The sequence below is a fragment of the Megascapheus bottae genome, chromosome 6 (assembly GCF_031878675.1).
Source record: "Megascapheus bottae isolate mThoBot1 chromosome 6, mThoBot2.hap1, whole genome shotgun sequence".
In the NCBI taxonomy this organism is placed as follows: Eukaryota; Metazoa; Chordata; class Mammalia; order Rodentia; family Geomyidae; genus Megascapheus; species Megascapheus bottae.
In genome coordinates, this window is record NC_143514.1 from 25415801 (window position 1) to 25436308 (window position 20508).

The 20508-nt window shown below is 41.5% G+C and overlaps 1 protein-coding gene across 1 annotated transcript in view; it reads left to right on the top strand.

Moving 5' to 3' along the window:
* Mcoln2 (mucolipin TRP cation channel 2) overlaps positions 1-20508 on the top strand; it is a 50835-nt gene that overhangs the window by 13261 nt on the left and 17066 nt on the right. The window contains 6 exon segments of the mRNA XM_090334504.1: positions 3818-3991; positions 6404-6557; positions 12847-12931; positions 13036-13132; positions 14937-15036; positions 20218-20330. Coding sequence (XP_090190630.1) covers positions 3818-3991; positions 6404-6557; positions 12847-12931; positions 13036-13132; positions 14937-15036; positions 20218-20330 — 723 coding nt within the window.

Sequence of the window (20508 nt, forward strand, 5' to 3'; positions counted from 1 at the left end):
AAGGAAAACAAAACATTTCTACCCCGAACTCTACAGTAATTTATAGTCTCAAAGGGGGTATCTGCATTCTTTTGCTAGTTTTGCTATTTCTCTTTACACCTTTTGAACATAGTTAGAATAGTATCTTGTTTTTATCTTGCATAGAATATTTTCTCCTTGATTGATTTCAGAATGAAATTATTAGTTTATGCTCCTTGCCAAACTACATTCAGCAAGGACTTATTTTCTGTCTTGTATTGTGCTCTCAGCGGATCTTAGGATCTACCTAGTGGGATGCAATGTATTTTTACTGTCAGCTGCTGCTTGAAGATAAAGTCATTTTTGTCGATCCTATCATCCCTTGCTCTTTCTCTATAGGGAGAACTTGGTTCTTCCATTATAAGAAAGACTTTGTACCTTCCTCCTTATTACTATTGTCTTTTCTAAGAGAAGCTTTGAAAACTCAAGCTTTCCCTGATGCTAGATGGTATGTGAAGATGTTGGCTTGCTCTATGAACAATAGAATGGAGGAAATTTCTTGCTTTTGATGCCAGGTAGAAGTAAATTCAAGTAGAGATTATAATTACATGCTCTCTTCTCTTCAAGCTTGTATTAATGGCTTTTGAGTTTAAATAAGGTGGTAACTTTAAAAACTTTAAAAGTTTGGACTTAGTCTGTATTCTATACCCCTTTTTGAGCCGTTCCCCCTCCTACCCTTTCTTCCTCTTCCTTACTTCTCTCCTTCCCTCCATGTTTTCCTCGGTATCTCCTTCATTTCCTTTCTCCCTCTCTCTCTTTTTCTCTTGTTCTTGTCTTCCCCTCCCTGCCTCTAGCCAGCCTGAGATTGTGATTCTCCTGCCACCAGATCCTCCTCCCTCTGCTTCCTGAGTACCTTGTCATCACAGACATTCTCCACTATATCCAGCCCTTTCTGGTTTCTTTAGCTTCACTTTGGATTTGGAAGCAAGGGGCCTACTCTCCCTATATCCCTATATCTAAAGTTGGTAGCGTTTCTCTTTAAGCTGTCATGTGGCCAAATTGCATGAGAAAATAAGTAGGCTTTAATGATAATCAGATAGAGATTTGGACTCTCACTTTGGTACTTTCTGCATGTCCCAGCATGAATACATTACTGGTCTTCAGATGGCATATGTATGAGATTGTATTCATCAGTTGATCCAGTATGTGAAGCAAACTTTGTGATGGGCTCTATTTCCCTTCCTATCTGGTACTAGGAAAAAAGAAAAAAAAATGCCTCATACAGTGTAGAGGCATCAAATGAGCGTTGTGCCTTGGATTCCAGACTAAGGGTTCATCATACCCACAGTGTGTCCCAAGCTTGGCACAAGACAGACTTAGTGAACTGTGAAGATTCAGTGGTGCTACTGGTAAGGCAAGCAGAATATCGATTTCCTGGTTTACTTTTTTAGCTTTAGAGAGCAACAGGATCTTTCCTGGAGTCTCCTACAGGTACCATCGACAGATACCACACACTTGGAAGAACGTTTAACCTTCAGTTACTTGATGTTCCCCACAGGCTGGATGACGTGGGACCTCTTATGTGATGCTTTCTTACAGTGGCCAGGTTTTAGTACTTGCTCAATTATTGGATTGGTATTTGAGGAACTAGACCTGGTGAGAGTATCATCTATGTATATTCTCCAGCAATGATTGCATTTCATAATTTGGAAAAATGCACTTAAATTCCTTTATTTCCATAAGAAATATCTCAGGTAGTTAACAGAAAAATGTTGTTTACGAAAAGCCATATAATGAGTGATTGTTGTTCGTAATGTACTATGTTATCTCTCATCTCTTTTGCTGTCCCTTTGTTATCTCATATTGTTACAGTATTTCACCTTGTTATCTGACATATTGTATATATGTTTATTTGGTTATTTGAAATAGGATAGGGAAGGGGGGAAAACAAGATGAGGGGCAGGGGTCAGGGGAGGAAATGGGGACCAAGACATGAGAAAGGGTATCACTGTTTGTGAAGTAATGCACCTTCTATCTGGTGAATATAATGTAATCCTTCTATTAATTACAATAAAAATGCACACCAAATAAGAGTTTTGGTGTTAGATCTGACTCTTATTCTAGTTAGTTGGCTTGTGGCAATTTAATGGGACTAAATCTGTTTCTCCTATGCAAAATCAGAACAGTGGTTGTGATTAATGTAAGTAATGTATGTATAAGTGGGTCTCAGTGGTCTGCACCTGCAGTCCTAGCTGCATAGGAGGCTGAGAGCTGGAGGACTATGGTTTGAATCAGACCAGGCAGAAATTCCTTGAGATTTCACCACCAGAATGATCAGGATAAGGTTTGCGGAAGGATTGTGGTTTAAAGTCAACCTGGGCATAAAAGTTGGTGAGATTCATCTCCAGTTAGTGATCAGAAAATTGAAGGTGGAGCTGTGGCTCAAAGTGGTAAAGCATTAGCCTTGAGCAAAAGAGCTCAGGAACAGCACTCACACTGAGTTCAAGCCCCATCACACACACACACACACACACACACACACACACACACACACACACACACACCCCACTAAGAACCCTTATTACAGTTTGTATATGCAAAGGGATGTTAGTTTCATCTGGGTTGTTTACAGTTAATATTTGTGCAGATGGATCCCATTGAACGATGGGATGACAGAACTGTAAGGATGAGCTAACTGAACGTGAAATTTCACCCCTGAAAAAACAATTTCAAAATATTTTGGTGTTTTAGTTGGATAAGGACGTTGGGAAACTTTCTAGGGTTCCTTTGATTATGTTAAAAGACAATGCAGAAGCTCTGGAAAGCTATGTTTGATGGGGTTTATGGAGGACTGACCTCACCACCATCCCTGCCTGGGTGTGGCATGGGAGAGAAAGGTGGGGGTGAGGGCATGGATCAGGGTGCAGTGGATAAGAAGAGTACGCAAGGTGCAAGCACACATGACACTATATGTATGCACATTGACGTGTGTGTATGAGAAAGGGATATACTCATATATATATATATGTCCAATATATATATATATACACACATATATTGTTTATACCATTTCTTAGTGTTTGTAAACTTTTAATGCTGACTAATTTTTCCCTCTATTGGGTTCCAAGAAAAATAAAACAACTTGGGGCAGGGAGTTTGGCCTAGTGGTAGAGTGCTTGCCTAGCATGCACAAAGGCCCGCGTTCCATTCCTTGGTACCACATACATACAAAAAAGCCGGAATGGTGCTGAGGCTCAACTGGTAGAGCTCTAGCCTTGAGAAAGTCCAAGGACAGTGCTCAGGCCCTGAGCTCAAGCCCAGGACTGGCAAAAATAAATAAATAAAACAACTTTTCACTCCTGCTAAAGCAATCCTTTGGCTATCTAACCTTGTGTGAGAACACAATGTAAGGGGGATCAAGTAGATGTTTTATCAGGAGCAGCTGGGTGTTTGGTGACATGCCTGGGTTTGACATCTACAATTATGTTCCTTCTGGATGAATGGCTCGTTAGTAAGAGAGAACTTCAGGGAAAGCCCTTCCTGTACTTCAAGAGACAAAGGAGGTGTGACATGATCAGGGGCCTTGGTTCTCAGCTTGCTTCTTTAGTTCAAGGTACATCAGCATGGCATGTCAAAATGCCATACTTTTGCATCATTATTTTTTGAGCCCCAACACCATTTTATTTTACTTAGAATTGCTGATATAGCACAAGGTTGTTCTTTTTGCTGGAGTTTTGACATGGTTGCTACTAGTGTAAAGAAAAGTATTGACATTTCTTTCTTTTAAAAGGGAAGGTTGATCATTGTAAGGAATTTTCTTCCACTGGCACCAATTTCATATTCCTGTTTTGCTTTCTAGCTTGTTCGATTTGGTTTAGGGAACCAGTTGGTGGTTGCTTTCAAGGAAGACAACACCGTTGCATTTAAGCACTTGTTTTTGAAAGGCTATTCTGGTGTGGATGAAAGTGATTATAGTTGCAGTATTTATACAAAAGAGGACACCTATGACAGCATCTTTTTTACTATTAATCAGGTAAGAGCTTTGTGCAAATGACCTGTACTTGATACTTGTCCTTGTTATCTTTGCAAACAAATGAAAATTATATGTATATTAAAATTTTAATGTAATTGTGAATTATCTTCCAAAAATTCTTATTAATAATTTCTAAAGCTATATAATAGTGGTTTTCTATTTTGAGTTTTTTCTTTAAAATGTACCCCATTTTAATTTATATCTCTATAGCTACTGCCTTCGGGGCGCGGGAATTATCAAATGGCTAAGGGAGTTATAATGTCAAGTTTGATGAAGATTTGAAAACTGGTGGCCTCAGTTTTGACCTGTTAGTATTAATAACCCTAGCTAAATTTCGAGGATAGGAAGTACAATATGGCTGTAGCTAGACAAGTATATGAAAGTAGATTAGTTAGTCTAAAGAAACATTTAGGGAAGAGAGACTTTCTTTCATTTATCCAAAACATGTTGGATCCAGGGCATATAGCAAACACGAGTCTAGGCCTTGGGGTATAACAGTGAATAAAACAAAATCCTATTCTTTTTAGAGGGGGGAGATAGACAGGAGAAATAAGTAATATTAAGTGTTGGCTTCTACAATACATGCTGATATGCCGAGCTGAGTTTTCTTGCAAGTATAGTAAGAACAAAACTACCTTGACCAGTTTTCAAGGTGCCTTGGCCAGAGAGAGAATCCTTTTCTGTGGAGGGACATTAATTAAAACTAAGTAAGGATCATGACAGAATAATTTAAGACCTGTTGATACAGCAGGGTGAAGCTGGGGAATCTATCTGAAAAATTATTGGAGTTGTTAGTAGTTTAGCTCTTCAAAAGAGTATTTATTTGAGGGATTTGTGGGGGAGGGAGGGCTGGTCTTGACACGGACAAAAGTTATTTGAAAGTTTTATGTCAAAATTCCCTGTGTAGTAAAATCTTATTAGTGAAGATGGAAGCAAGTACATCTCTTCAAGTACACATAGGCAAAGAGTGAAGTGTTCTTGTAAGCTGCAGGCTTCCATGGTGTGTCCAAAAGTGAGGGTCACTGAGGAATAAAGCCAGGAAGGAGATAGGGAAGTACGTGGGCACTGGATGGATATTTGCAAGTTTCTTTAGAAGTATTATTATTATTACTATTATTATTATTGCTATTACTATTACTATTGCTATTGCTGGGGCTTGAACCCAGGGCTTCTCTCACTTGGCATTTTTACTCAGGTTGGTGCTATGCCATTTCCACAGCTCCACTTCTGGGTGTTTGCTGGTTAATTGGTGATAAGGGTCTCATGGACTTTGCTTCCAAGGCTGACTTCAAACCTTAATCTTCAACTTCTTGGGAAGCTAGTATTACAGCGATGAGCCACAGCACCTGGCCAAAAGTGTATTTTACTTACATGTATTTTTATATTTACATTTAAATGGACATACATAATTACATTTCAGGTATTTATGAGGTGTAGTGTGACAATTTGGTATGTTTGCAATTTTCCTGTGCTTGACGAAGTGGTGATGCTTTGAATCAAAACCTGACAGAGCAGGTAAGGTAGATACAGAAGATCCAAGAAGAAAGGACAGCAAAGGCCAGCGGCAGAAGTATAGATGGCAGGTTCTAGGAACTGCCTGGAATGCAGAGCAGTGTGACTTTGAGACCCCAGTATGTGATAGAGTCTGAGAGATAAGGCAGGGCATTGGCTTTGGCTTTGGGGGAGCCATAGTCAGCATTTAATGTAGTGGTGCATTATATGAAGCTGAGATTACTTTGAAGTATCTCTAACTGGAAAGGGCTACAAGGATCATGACATAACAATAAAGAGTAGCTCAAGGGTCATTTCATATGCTGCAATGATTGGTCAACTTTTTTTAAATATATTTTTTATTGTAATTAATAGAAGGGTTACATGATATTTGCCAGATAAATGGTGCCTTAATTCCCACACATTGATACCCTTTCACATGTCATGGTCCCCATTTCCCTTCCCCCTCCCCCACCCCTCATCTTGCTCCCCCCCCTTCCCTATCCAATTTCAGATAACCAAATACAATTATATCCGATATATCAGATAACAAAGTGAGATAGTGTAACAATATGAGATAACCAAGGGACAGTAGAAGTGATGAGAGATAACATAGTACCTTAAGAACAACAATGATTGGTCAACTTTTTAAAAGCTTGTGGTGTGTGTGTGTGTGTGTGTGTGTGTGTGTGTGTGTGTGTGTGGAAATTTTTTTGAGTCAGTCCTGGGGCTTGCATTCAGGAACTACTGTTCTCCCACTTGAGCCACAGCTCCACTTCTAACTTTTTGGTCGTTAAAATTAAGAGTCCCACAGACTTTCCTACCTAGTTTGACTTTGAGCCATGATCTCAGCCTCTTGAGTAGCTAGGATTACAGGCCACGAGCCACCAATACCCGCCTGACTATTTTGTTTTTAAATAGTATCATCATCTAAAGAACATCTCCCTGGCACCTCTTGATTATGGTGAAAATGAAGACAACAGAACTGGCTTGAAAGTCTGCAAGCAGCATTACAAGAAAGGGACCAGATTTTCTTCAAATGAGACCCTAACGATTGACAGTGACATTGAGATAGGTAATCAGATGACCATTTTGTTATATGCCTTTCTCTGTCATTCCCTGAAATAAGAAAAATGGCTCTTGTGTGCTGGCAGCTAATGGAACCTCTTGCATCTGGGAGAGGGAGCTTATCTAGACTGTGGCTGTCACATTTGCCTGTAAAGACTTTGGCTCAGGAAACCATGTGGTGACAGATCTCTTTTGGTAGAACTCAAAAGAACTGGTTTGTGAGTAAATGCATAGATGTTCATGCCTGTTCTGGTTATTTTCCCCGTAAGGGAGGGCTGCTGCTGCTTCCTCCTCCTCCTCCTCCTCTTCTTCCTCTTCCTCCTCTTCTTCCTCCTCCTCTTCTTCTTCTTCTTCCCTTCCTCCTCCTCCTTTTCTTCTTCTTCTTCTTCTTCTTCTTCTTCTTCTTCTTCTTCTTCTTCTTCTTCTTCTTCTTCTTCGTCCTCCTCCTCCTCCTCCTCCTCCTCCTCCTCCTCCTCCTCCTCCTCCTCCTCCTCCTCCTCCTCCTTCTTCTTCTTCTTCTTCTTCTTCTTCTTCTTCTTCTTCTTCTTCTTCATCTCCACTCCTCCTCCTCCTCTTCCTGCTCCCCCTCTTCCTCCCCTTCCTCCTCCCCTCCCCTCTTCCTCTTCCTCTTTCTCCTCCCTTCCTCCTCCCCCTCCTCTTCCTCTTCCCCCCTCCCCTTTCTCCTCCCCCTCCCTCCCATTCCTTTCTCCCCTCCCCCTTCTTCCTCCTCCTCCTCTTCCTCTTTCTTTTTAAGAAAACTGGGTGTGTTTGTATCAAATGAGATAGGGAGTTAAAATGAGTTGTATCCTTTTTTATTTTTATAAAATATAGAAATTCTCTCCAAAAGTGATTGACAACTGAATATATCTTTTATAGGATTCTTAGCAGAGAGTTAGCATCTGATCATGTTAAAATTGTTTTGTGCCATTCTATTGAGGATAACTAAGAATAACATTTATAAATTCTATGTATCTGACTTGGGACTTTGAAGGCTTTATTTTCATTCAATAAACTCAAGGAAGTTTTTGTTTCCTGTAGTGAGATTGCAAGAAACCAGTGGTTCAGGAGTAGGAGTCCTAGGAGAACACGGAATTATGCTAGTACTGGCTCTTGAACATACACTTGTGCTCTTATTGGCTGGCTTTTATACACTCAAAACTGTTGCTCTGCCACTTGAGCCACACCTCTGCTTTTGGCTTTTTGCTGGCTAATTGGAGGTAAGAGTCAGATTTCTTTGCCTGGGCTGGCTTTGAAACATGATCCTCGGGTCCCATCCTCCTGAGAAGCTAAGATTACAGGCATGAGCCTGTAGAGCCAAGCTAGGATAGTTTTTATTAAGTAAATGAATCATATAGTTGATTTGGCCATATACAGCTTTCAGATCTTCATGTGTCTTGGTAACACAGAAGAGGACATTCGTGCAGGACAGGGGTTTTGCCTGTTTCTGATTACCTGTTCAGAATATCCATGTGAGCATATGTGTTCTAGGTTCTTGATTCTGAAAGATACATCCCCTAAGCCGTACACTGAGGCCATGTGCTGCTTGGTTCCAGCTTGCCAGCAGAGCCCCCAGTGAAGAGAGTTGCTTGGATCTGCAGCCAGAAACACTGAAAAGCTGCTCCCTTTGCCTGGCTGCCCAGCCAGGCACCCTGTGACTCTGTGCCAGAGACTGGAAAGATGTGAGAGATGAGGCTCAAAGCCAGTCCCGTCCCCTCTGCTTCATGTAGGCCAGGCCCTTGGGCATGTATTTGCCCTTTTTAAAATGTGTCATTCAAGTTTGATACAACAGACAATGTTTTCCACTGGTTCACATGCTATTTGTCTCAAATGGCTTTTAAACACTGGGTTAAAGAAATTGGGCCAAGATCAATATGTAGAGGCTGTGTAGGACTGGCAGGGATGGAAACAGGATGGATTTGTTTTCCTGACCACCAGACAGTGGTGTTATTGTCCATTTTCTGTCTGTAAGAACTTGAGACCATTTTGAATAAATGGAGAGAGATTGATTGATTTGACTTTAAGCAGATTAATTGTAATTTTTTAGTTATTAAGTGTATTTCATCAAGAACTTTCCAGTGTATTAAAAAGGTATGAGTTTTAAGAGATTCTTGCTGCTTGATTTTAGACCCTCTTTTCTTAGCTATATTGGATGATAATAGATGTGAATTGAGTTTGGTTTCACCGAGGAGGCATTGTAGTTTGAGTAAGGTAAATTGGCCAACTCTGTCCCAGATAAGCTACAAAAAAGGATCACATTTGTTACTATTAAGAGACTGTGCTCCATGTAGAGATGTACCTTCTTCTCAGCTTTTCTAGTGGGTTTATATTTAGTTGTACCACTGATTGCATAGATCAAGCTAAGTGTTTGTCTTAATTCGTGCTCTTCATTCTACCTCTGGAAGGGTAGCATTCCATGGTGTGATGAGTGGTTCAAGTGATGGAGCATCTTCCCAGCAATCTTGAAGTCTTTATTTCACATGCCAGTACAATCAATCACTGACTCACTTAATCAATAGAAGTGTAGCTATCCAGTTCTGCCTTGTTAAAAGGCAGACTCTTATGCCAGGCACCAGGAACACACACTTATCTTTCTAGCTGCTCAATCGGTTGAGGTCTGAGCATCACAGTTTGAAGTTAGCCCAGGCAGCAAAGACCATGAAACTTCTACTTTCAATTAACCAGCAAAAACCTGGAAGTAGAGTTGTGGCTCAAGTGGTAGAGTGCTAACCTTGTGCAAAACAGCTCAGGAACAATGCCCAGTTTCTGAGCTCAGGCTACACAACTTACACACAACACACACACACAACACACACACACACACACACACACACACACACACACACACAACTGTTAGCAATTCAAAATATTTTTCCCAACAGTTAAATGGTTATCATTTTAATACAGGTTCAGTATATCTTATTCAAAATTATTGGAACCAGAAGTGTTTCTTTTCTTCAGATTTTGGAATTATTGCATGAGCATAATGCAAAAATATCTTTTCAGGGAAACTCAAATCTGAACATGAAGTTCCTTAATGTTTGATACATTAACTAGAAAGAAATTTCATAAAACATTTTAGTCCATCTGCATTTTGACAATTAGTCATTGTGTGAGATTAGGAGTAGAATTTTCCACTTGTATCGAGTGAGTACTCAGAAAGCTTCAAATTTTGAGAGTATTCCAGATTTTAGGTGTTTGCATTGGAAGTGTTCACCCTAAAAAGCTTTACTTTTTTTTTGCAGTTTTTAGTTTGTTAGGTTCTTCTTTCTACATGTTCTTAATATGAGGCATGTGCCATCATTTTGCCTGTTATTTTCAGAGTAGAGAAGACCATGTTAGAAGGTCAGCTAGGCTACAGAGAGAACAGGAGCTCTAGAATAAGAAAGTATTACAAAACTTACACACTAAGCAAACTTATGAGGCAAATTTTATGGAGAATATAAAATGAATGGAATCAGAGAGATGCTGATGTCTCTAAATGTAAGAGTCCATTAAAAAACATCTTTACCACGCTTTCTCTAGCCCACATTACAGTGATATTTTAAAAACAATTGGGCCAAATCACTTCCTAGTTTCAAAATTATTATTATTATTATTGATATTGTTGTTGGTACTGGGACTGAACTTAGGGCATTTCATGTTCCCTTGGAATTGTTCAAGGTTGGTGATCTACTGCTTGAGTCATTGGTTTACTTCTCTTTTTTTTTTGCTGGCTATTTGGAGATAAGAGTCTTATGGACTTTTCTGCCCAGGCTGACTTTAAACCAGGATCCTCAGTTCTGAGACTCCTGAGTAGTATAGATCACAAGCATGAACTACCAGTGCCCAGCTCTGGCTTCAAAATGAGTGATGGCTTCTTATTCAGTTTGGAGTAAAAATCTCCCTATGGGGCCGGGAGTTTGGCCTAGTGGTAGAGTGCTTGCCTAGCATGCACAAAGACCCGGGTTCGATTCCTCTGTGCCACATACATAGAAAAAAGCTGGAAGTGGTGCTGAGGCTCAAGTGAGCTCTAGCTTTGAGAAAGTCCAAGGACAGTGCTCAGGCCCTGAGCCCAAGCCCAAGACTGGCCCCCCAAAAAATCTCCCTATGGGAATTGGCCACTTACCGGCTACACCAAGCTCCCCACAGCTCCATCCCCAGTTCTCTGTTCTAGCATCCTCTCTGTTACTGGAATAAGCCAGACTCTGTCTCCCTTGTCTAGAGGCCTGGAGTGCACTCTCACCCCCACTTCCGTGCATCCATATTCCAACTGGTTCATTTCTCTTCAGCAACTTCAGCATCTTGAGTGTACGTCTCTCCTCGCCTTTCCTAAAGTGGCTTTATTCTGTTAAAACCTTCATTCTATCTCCACCATCTTTCCTTCTCACACTAGAATTCTTTCGTGTGTGTTTTTGATGTGTTGTTTCGCTTCCCTGCAAGGAGGTGAGCTCCATGTTACCAGTGGCCATGTGTGTCTTGCTCATTGCTTTACCATCAGTGCCGAGCAAGGACCTGGCTTAGCTTGTTTCAGCAAATATTCCCTGAAGAAATGAATGAGTCAGGAGGGAGTTTATCTCTTTGATGTTCTCAAAGCCAAGCATTTAGACATGGTGGTGGCACATCCCTGCTACGGGAGGTAGAGGCAGGAGAATGCAGAAGTTGAGGTCAACTCCGGCAAAGCTAATGGAGACTTTGCCTCACAAACAAAAACAAAGCCTCTGGGAGAGGGGTCTGGCTCTAGAGGTGACATTCTTGTCTGGCATCCACATGGCCCTGGGTTCCATCCTTAGTACGACAAATACAGACATGCTCAGAAGTCACTCCCAGTGATGCTGAGGATCCAGAACCAAAGAACAGGTAGATTGAATTATTGGACAGACACCAACTACATGTGTGACATTCAGGAAGTGTCTTGCCTCTCTGTGTTTTGGTTTGTTCATCTGTAAATGGTAACTATGGTACTTATCTCACGAGGTCACTTTGCAGTTAAACAGAGCAGTGCATTAAATAAGAAGACACACAGGCCCCAGCATACTGCCTATATTGTACTGTGTGTACTGGAGTCTACAGAGATCCTGGAGGGCAGATTGGGTTCCAAGCCTGCACTAGGCCCTGGCTTCTCTGTGTCACCCACTGCCCACTTGGAAAGGTGCAGGCCTAGCCCGAGGGGGTCCACCATGTTTATTATACACTCTTTCTGCCACATGGTCTGATAGGTAGGTGCTTGCCTGTAGCCTTCCTGCCTTTCTGCTCTGGAAAGTGCCAGTATTGGGCCACGCAGTAATAAAATAAATTTCATGGGAGGTTTGTTCCCATTAATTCAGTTGTAAATGTTTCTCCAGAATGCAATCATGCTGTTTCTTTAAATTCTTCTACATAAAAACATTTCACTCTCACCACTGTATTGTGCTCAAAATGGTGAGTTAACTGTGGTTCAACACTGTGATCCACAAACCTTTTTCACACATCATCACCTGTCCTAATAATGTTCTTTAAAAACAAAATATAAAATTTTGTCCTTAACCTCTGTCATCAGGATCACATATCACAATGAGTTGTCATATCTTTATGGTTTTTTAAAATCTGGATTAAGATAACGTTACTTGAATATGTATTTATTTCTTTTATGATCTATATGTAAGACCTAGGGTTTGAACTCAGGGCCTGGACGCTATTTTTTGAGTTTCATTGCTCAAGACTGGCCCTCTACCACTTCAGCTACAGCTCCAGTTCTGGTTTTTCTGATAGTTAATCAGAGGTAAGAGTCTCAAGGGTTTTCCTGCCTGGGGCTGGCTTTGAACCTCTATGCTCAAATCTCAGCCTCCTGAATATCTAGGATTACAGGAGTGAGCCACTAGATGCCTGGCTGATCTTGCCTTTGAGAGAGAGAGAGTGTGTGTGTGTGTGTGTGTGTGTGTGTGTGTGTGTGTGTGTGTGTGTGGTGGGGGAAGGGAGGTCTAAGTATTATACCTGGGGCCTTGTGAATGCTAGATAAGTACACTCATTTTTAAGCCATGCTCTCAATACCATCTTGACAAATAAAATTTTGTCCACCTTTACTGTAAGTGAGCATTGCTGTTTCCTCATGCATTTGGGGAAAGGGGCCTGTGCTTCCTTACACAGGAAGCACTGTGTCCCCGGTTCATCTTGTGAACTGGGATGTTGGCTTTGTTCACTGAAAGGTTATCATCGCCCTGTTGTGATTAGTCTTCCTCTCGGCAGGTTTATATCAAACCTCCTATAGATTCTGCTACATCTGCTCATCAGTTTGGCCTTGAATGGTGAAATAGCGCTTCCTTTTTCTTCTACTTCCCTAGACTGTGTTCACTTAGACCTGTCAGCACTCCCCAGCGAACCCCAGGACTGGAAGAAGCTCCCTTTCTTCAGACTGGAATTTTATCGGTAAGTACTCTCACAAGTCCCGTCTCCCACGACAGGAGAGTTGGGGAGCAGGGACAGTAGAATTGTCAGATGATAATTCACATCTTTTCATATATTTTATTTAGGCTCTTACAAGTTGAAATCTCCTTTCACCTCAAAGGCATTGACCTACAGGCGATACATTCCCGGGAGTTACCAGATTGTTATGCCTTTCGGAATATGGCAAGTGTTTGTACGTGTCTGTGCATGCGTGTGTGTGTGTGTGTGTGTGTGTGTGTGTCTGTGTGTGTGTCTGTGTGTGTCTGTGTGTGTCTGTGTGTCTGTGTGTCTGTGTGTGTCTGCGTACAAGCATATATGTGCCCTGAACTTAGGGCATGGATACTGTACTTTAGGTTTTGTTGTTGTTGTTCAAAGCTGGCACTCTACCACTTAAGCTGCAGCTCCGTGCCTGGCTTTCTGGTAGTTAATTGTAGATAAGAGTCCTACGGACTTTTCTATCCGGGCTGCCTCAATCACAATCCTCAGATCTCATTCTACCAAGTACCTAGGATTATAAGCATGAGCCACTGTGCCCAGCAAAACATTTCCTTCACTAGGCCCTTTTTCTGTTATAGCAAGGAGAGAAAAGCATGGAAGGAAAAAAAGAAAGGCAGAAGGAAGGAAGGAAGAAGAGAAAACATGGCTTCTTCATTGCACTGGGAGTGGGGGACACATTGAAATTGTGGTATGTGACAGGAAAGGACATCTGTGACTGAGGAGAACCAGGTAGACCTCCCTGGGGAGAGCAGACAGTGCTGGAAATGTGTAGAGTGATGAGAACACGGACAGGAGGGGAGCAGGGAAGAATGGGGTTCGCAAAACCAAGGGCACTGATGGCCTTTTTCGTAATTTGGTTGACAATGCCTTAAATCAGATGCTTTGGGTTTTTTCTTTTTATAAAAAAATGTCATTTATATTTCTCTCTACTTAAAGTTCTGAAGGATTGAGGGAAGTACTTGAAGGGTTTTTCTAGGGGAAAGTGCTCGGAAATCTGCCCCAGCTGCTTGGCTGGGAGAAATGGGGCTGGTAGGGTTTGACTCTTTGGATGTCTGGTTTGGTCGTTGTGATGCTGTTGGATTGCAAATAACATGGCTTGTTTTCAGCAGTGTTCAGAAAAAGAGATGTGGACTTGATCAACCTCACATCCAGCTCTCCTAATTCTTTTAACTGTGAAATGTCAGAATTGTTTTGATACATCTACTCCATGAACAACTCACCATATAGCTTATATCACCCATAAACTTTACATGATTCAGATGATTAAAATAAAGTTTCTGATGTGGAAGGATTAAAGACAATTGGCTATCTTTGTTTAGAACAAAGCTGTCATTTCCAAAAACATTGTACATAGCTCTGGAAATGAATAGAATCTCCAGACTAATAGGAACGTAAGTTTTTATAGCCAAAGGACTAAATTGATAGATGTTCCTCAGTTCCATTCAATGGAATAATTAAGGTAGGGTGTTCTTTTGTCAAAGACTGGTGCATTCTTACTTTCGTTTTTGGGACTAGTTGGCTATTCTGTGCTAGGATTTCTCTAAACTAGAGAGCTAAAATTCTAAATTCAGTAGGATTTTCTACATGGACTATATTCTTCATTAGTAATAGAAAATTGGGAAGAAATCGCGTAACGGGAACATTCTCATCAGTATGAGAGCCTGTGGATCAGGCTGAGTTTTTGTTTTTGTTTTTGTCGGTCTTGGGGCTTGAACTCTGGGCCTGGATGCTATCTCTGAGTTCTTCAGCTCAAGGCTTCTGCCACAGCCCTACTTCCAGTTTTCTAGTGATTAAATTAGAGATAAGAGTCTCAAAGACTTGAGCACCTGGGCTGGCTTTGAACTGTGATCCTCAAATCTCAGCCTCCTGAGTAGCTAGGATTATAGGTGTGAGCCACCGTACCTGGCTGGGCTGAGTTTTAAAACACAGTTGCTTTAACATGTCCTATCTCTTGCTGGGCTGTAACTACTCCCTCTCCTTGTATCTCTAGATTACCTTTGATAATAAAGCTCATAGTGGCAAAATCAAAATCTACTTTGACAGTGATGCCAAGATTGAGGAATGCAGAGGCTTGAACATATCCGGATCCAGTGAGTATGCACCATACTTGGCCCTGTGGCCCATGGGATGGATTTTTTTTTAACACTTTATTTTGTAATTTGGAAGATTTAAATGGTTAATCTGAATGGTAATAGGGAGAAAGGGTTCTGGAAAGTCATATTGAATATGCGATTGCATGGAGAATGGCCACAAGTGATGTACTTTTAATACAATAAACATTTATTACACACCTCTTGGGAGATGTAGTGGGACTGGGAGGTTAGGAGCACAAGTGTTTTGTTTCTGGGTATATTTACCATCCTGTAATCTTGAACTCACTCCTTTCTTTCCTTCCTTCCTCCCTCCCTCCCTCCCTCCCTCCCTTCCTTCCTCCCTTCCTTCCTTCCTTCCTGCCCGCCCACCTGCCTGCCTTCATTCCTCCCTCCCTCTCTCCCTCCTTCCCTCTGCACCATCTCTCTCTTTCTCTCTTTTTTTTCTCTTGTGCAGGTCCTAGGGCTTGAACTGAGGGCCTGCTGCTATCCATGAGCTTTTTGGCTCAAGTCTAGTGCTCTACCACATGAGCAACAGCTCTACTCTGGCTTTTTGGAGGTTAATTTAAAACATGAGTCTCATAGACTTTTCTACCCAGGTTGGCTTTAGACTGTGATCCTCAGATGTGTCTCCTGGATAACTAAGATTACAGCTATGAGCCACTGGTACCTGGCTAGAATATATCTCTTAAGTTCTCTGTCTCAGAATATTTCTGTACAAAATGAGGGTGATAATTCCACCTGGTGGATGTAATAATTCCTTCCAGTGTGCTGAGTATTTAATCAGCCTGTATGAAAGCAAAGCTCTGTGAACAGGTGGGCACCTGAGAATTGCTGGGCCCTTTGGAGCAGGGGCACAGAACCTTGGAAAGGTGGCCATATTGTTGGGATCTCTGTGTGTTATGGACTGTATAAGTGGAGGGAATGAAAAGGAAAGGAAAACAGGGGCCGGGAGTTTGGCCTAGTGGTTAAAGTGCTTGCCTAGCATGCATGAAGACCCGGGTTCGATTCCTCGGTACCACATATATAGAAAAAAGCCAAAAGTGGTGCTGAGGCTCAAGTGGTAGAGCTCTAGCCTTGAGAAAGTCCAAGGACAGTGCTCAGGCCCTGAGCTCAAGCCCAGGACTGGCAAAAAAAAAAGGAAAGGAAAATAGAGATAATATAGGATGGTTCTTGGAGAGGACATGTTTTGGTAGTAGAGAAGGATGAAGGCCTCAGAGTCCGACTGCTGTCTGTGCAAATGTACAGCAGACTGCTTTGTAATGTACACACTTAAAACAGCTACATGGATCATGTTCTGTTTACTCAAGGAAAGTCTGGCCATGGCAGTCATGGATTTTCAAGATTTTTCATTTGATAAGCTTTAAATGATAAACTTCCCTTTGATCAGATTCTCAGAAGAAAATAAAGTTGAATATGCCAGTGGCTTTTTTAGTTTGAATCAGATTTGTTTTCAACTGGGTTTGACTTGTGGCCTCCCATCTTTCAGTTGTACACTATAGCCTATTGACTCTGGAATTTTTTTTTTTAAGTTATCTGTATCGAAACACATAGTTTTGGCTTTCTGAGAAAAGTGATTGCTCTCTTGTGGACACCAGTTTCTCTCGTAGTCACCCATAAAGTGTGTATTTTCCAAGTTCAAGTACTGGCCTCAAGTATTTTCTATAAGAAGGACTCTTGTCACATTAAAATGTCACTACGTGATCAAATGATAGAATCCAAGGGTGAGCTAAACTTGTTGCCAGTTTCTTGGACGGTTGGTATCTCTGGCTCCCTCCCGTGGCCAACAGCAAGAAGCACAAGACCCTCAGAAGGCTGACAAAAATCACTAATATGTTTCTGCTCTTCACTAGGAGAATGCATTTAAATACATTTAAAATGTGGGACAGGAAAGCCTTAAAGGTTGAAGTTTAGAAATCAGCTTAGGAAATGTATTTTCCCGCTGGGAGGTGAAGTTGTTGGGTGGGCTGATATGACCCTGGCTTTGGGGAAAATGAGACAAGGGCAGGGGATGTATTTACTGGGCTCTTTATGCCATTTCCAAAATATTCTGAAGTCCTTTCATATCACTATAGCTTCTTTAGCCCTTATGATCCCTCAGAGCAAAAATTTCCTCTCACTTGTAAACCTCATCTGCTGTTTCTGGCTGAGGAGTTTGTTACTGTTTGCTTCATCTAACTTGATTTTAGAAGCATGCTAGTTTGTGGGAGAATAAGGTGACAGGAATTTCCCTTGATAGGATGTAAACTGGTGTTTATCACGGGGGCGTGCAGGGGTGGCCTTTGGAAAGGTGGTGTGGAATGTGGGTCTCCCTTGACCAGATTTCAGGGTATCTTTGTGGGCTCTGAAAACCCAAGTTTGGAGGACATTCCTGTTGAGTAACCTAGTTTCAGTGGACAAAGTCATTACTTTGTCTAAAGGAATACACGTTTTAACACACCAAACGAGGCTTTTCAATAATTAAAGGAAAAAATAACAAACAGAACAAATGAAATTCAGGTACCAATGGCAACTGCTGATAATCCTTGCTATTGAAAAAGACCGAAATTTGGATAATAGCATATCAAACTATCCTAGGCAGAAAAATCCACTAAATACCATCTCAATGCAAGAAACAAACAAACAAATTAAAAAAAGAAACCCTTGGCTGGAGGTGTGACTCACTTGGTAGATTGCAGCTGAGTAAGCAAGCTGCTTGTGTGAGGCCTTGTTCAAACCTTAATCCTGCCAGAAATGAAAAGCAAAACAAAAACTAACAACAACAAAAAATCCAGGATACCCTACTGAATTGTCAGTTAGGATGGTTTATTTAACTTTCTAGGATTGTAAGAACACTCAGTACAAACAGTCTTAGGGATTTCTGTTCTAGATATTCTCCAGAAAAAAATGACCCATTGCTATGTTTTCATTTCATACCATTTTGGTCCTATCTTCCTTTATTTCCCCTGGTCCCTGTTCCATAGGTCCCAGGGAAGTTGATGGTTTTGGAAAAGTCCTTTTGTTATAAACAAATGATATTCAGCACAGCTTGAGTTTTCTCAAATACAAAATGACTGGAGTAAATTCCAGCAGTGGGCGCTGTTCCAACGTCATTTCTCCTGCCCCTGGGACATGTGGGAGTTGGGGGTTGTCTGTTGCCTTCCCTGCTTTGTAGCAGAGGCAACTGAAACTTACTGGAGTTAAATCAGTGGTTAGTGAATTACATTTTTTTTTTTCCTAGCCAGCTCTGCTCATCACCTACCACTTTTCTCTCTGTCTCTTGTCCATGGCAGCTCATTGGACAACGGAACTTTCTGGCATTTTCTCAGATGCCTTCTCTGCTGAGGTGTTGCTGATTTTGCAGCACACAGGGACACCTCTGAACCTCACATGTCCCACTGTCCCCTGGACTTTCTTGAATGCACATTTACTGAGCTCATCTTCTAATTCTCAAACATGGCTGCTCCCACCCCATCCTCCTCAGGCTACTGGTTTTCTGTGTGTCTGTCGGTGCCTTCAGTCACCACCAAGATACCCTGGCCTGCCATGATTGTCCAGACTGAACTCAGTTTATCCAAGATAGGTGCTGGTCTTGGTTGTCTTATCCTCTACGGTCTAATTAGAAGCAGGATGAGAGTTACACTTTCGTCTCTAACTCTTGTGTTTTTTCCTCTTCCTCTACTTCTGACATGGTCCAGACTATCCTAAATGCTCTTGGAGATGATTCAGTGGTCTTATATTAGGCTTGAAGCTCTTCTCTTTCATGAGCATGATGAAAGGTTGTGCTAAACCCACAACATTGTATTTGTACCCTGCTCAGGGGCCTGGAATCACACTGCCAAATATGATGCAAAGATGAATATTGAATGATAAAATATTGAGCACAGCTGAGCGCTGGTGGCTCAGACCTATAATCTTAACTACTCAGGAGAGTGAGATCCAAGGATCACAGTTCAAAGCCAGGCAAGGCAGTAAAGTCTGTGAGATTTTACCTTTAATTAAGTACCAGAGAAGCTGGAAGTAGAGCTGTGCCTTAAGCACACACACACACACACACACACACACACACACACACACACACGAGCCCAATGGGTGTCTGATATTATTTTCCTAGCAGTGCTCTAGGAAAGAACTTGTAGGCTCTATAATGTAGATTTTATTATTATTGCCCCTTTCCAGATGAGGAAATGGAGTCAGATGTTCAGCAGCTTTCCTGGCACACCTCACCTTCTGAGTATACTTAGGCTGTTGGGATCCAGATACCATGTTCTTTCTGCACGGTTCTGTCTCTGTACTCTATTCTACAGTGTCTCTGAGATGTCATTGCGAAGTACAGTGGCTGTCATACAGAGGAGAGTGAAAGAGTCCATCCATGTGTATGGTCACAGGCTCTGAAAGAACATAGGCGAGACTCACAGAGATGGGAATTTTGTTCAGATTTTTAATCTGAAACCTGCTGAAGATACAAATATCTGAACCTATTTTGTGTTGTGAGCTGTGAACCTGTTGTGAGATGTTGTTCCTGATATAGAGAAACCAGCATGGGTCAAGTCCCTGAGGCAGGAGCAAGGGCAGATAGAGAAGGTGGGAACTAGGCAGGCAAGAGAGTGTTTGAAATGTCTGTAGTTAATGTTTTTATGTGAGGAAACTCAGAGTATGTTAGAAGTTTTAACCTTTTAAATAGAGACAAGGGCCAGGAGTTTGGCCTAGTGGTTAAAGTGCTTGCCTAGCATGCATGAAGACCGAGTTCAATTCCTCGGTACCACATATATAGAAAAAAGCTGGAAGTGGTGCTGAGGCTCAAGTGGTAGAGCTCTAGCCTTGAGAAAGTCCAAGGACAGTGCTCAGGCCCTGAGCTCAAGCCCAGGACTGGAAAAAAAAAGAAGTCTTAAATAGAGACAAATGGGTCACATTCTATTGAATTCTGATTGCAGTAAAAATTTATCAGTATATTTTGGGGGCATTTATTAGCAGTTCATATGTTTTTAAGTACATTCCTCTTCATCTCAGGGACTGGTTTTTTTTTTAATCTTATTTGTGGACTTGGGAATGAATTAGTGTAGGAGTTGTTTCTGATATTTACCATTTCCTTTTAGCTATAGACAAAATCTTTTTTTTATTTTCCTTTCAGCTGGCTATTTTGCTTGAAGATAATTCTCAGTGTAGGTGTGTTTAACATTTGCTTTTTGTTTTGCTCTTCAGTTCAGAAAAATACTCAATATGTCCTGCTCTTTGACACATCTGTCATCGCAATTTGCCTGGCATCTCTTATCTTGTGCACAAGGTCCATTGTTCTTGCTCTGAGGTTACGAAAGGTAAGCCTGTTTGCCTTTACCTTTCCCCTCTTGGTCTCCACCTCAAGGTTCCCCAACACAAGTTGGGCTACTCTGGTCTCCTGGTGTCCTTAGACACAATGAAATTCCTTTAAGTGATGGCCCAGGGTGAGGCACCAACCAACTCCAAGCATGGGGAGTAAGAAAAGGCTCTGGTGTG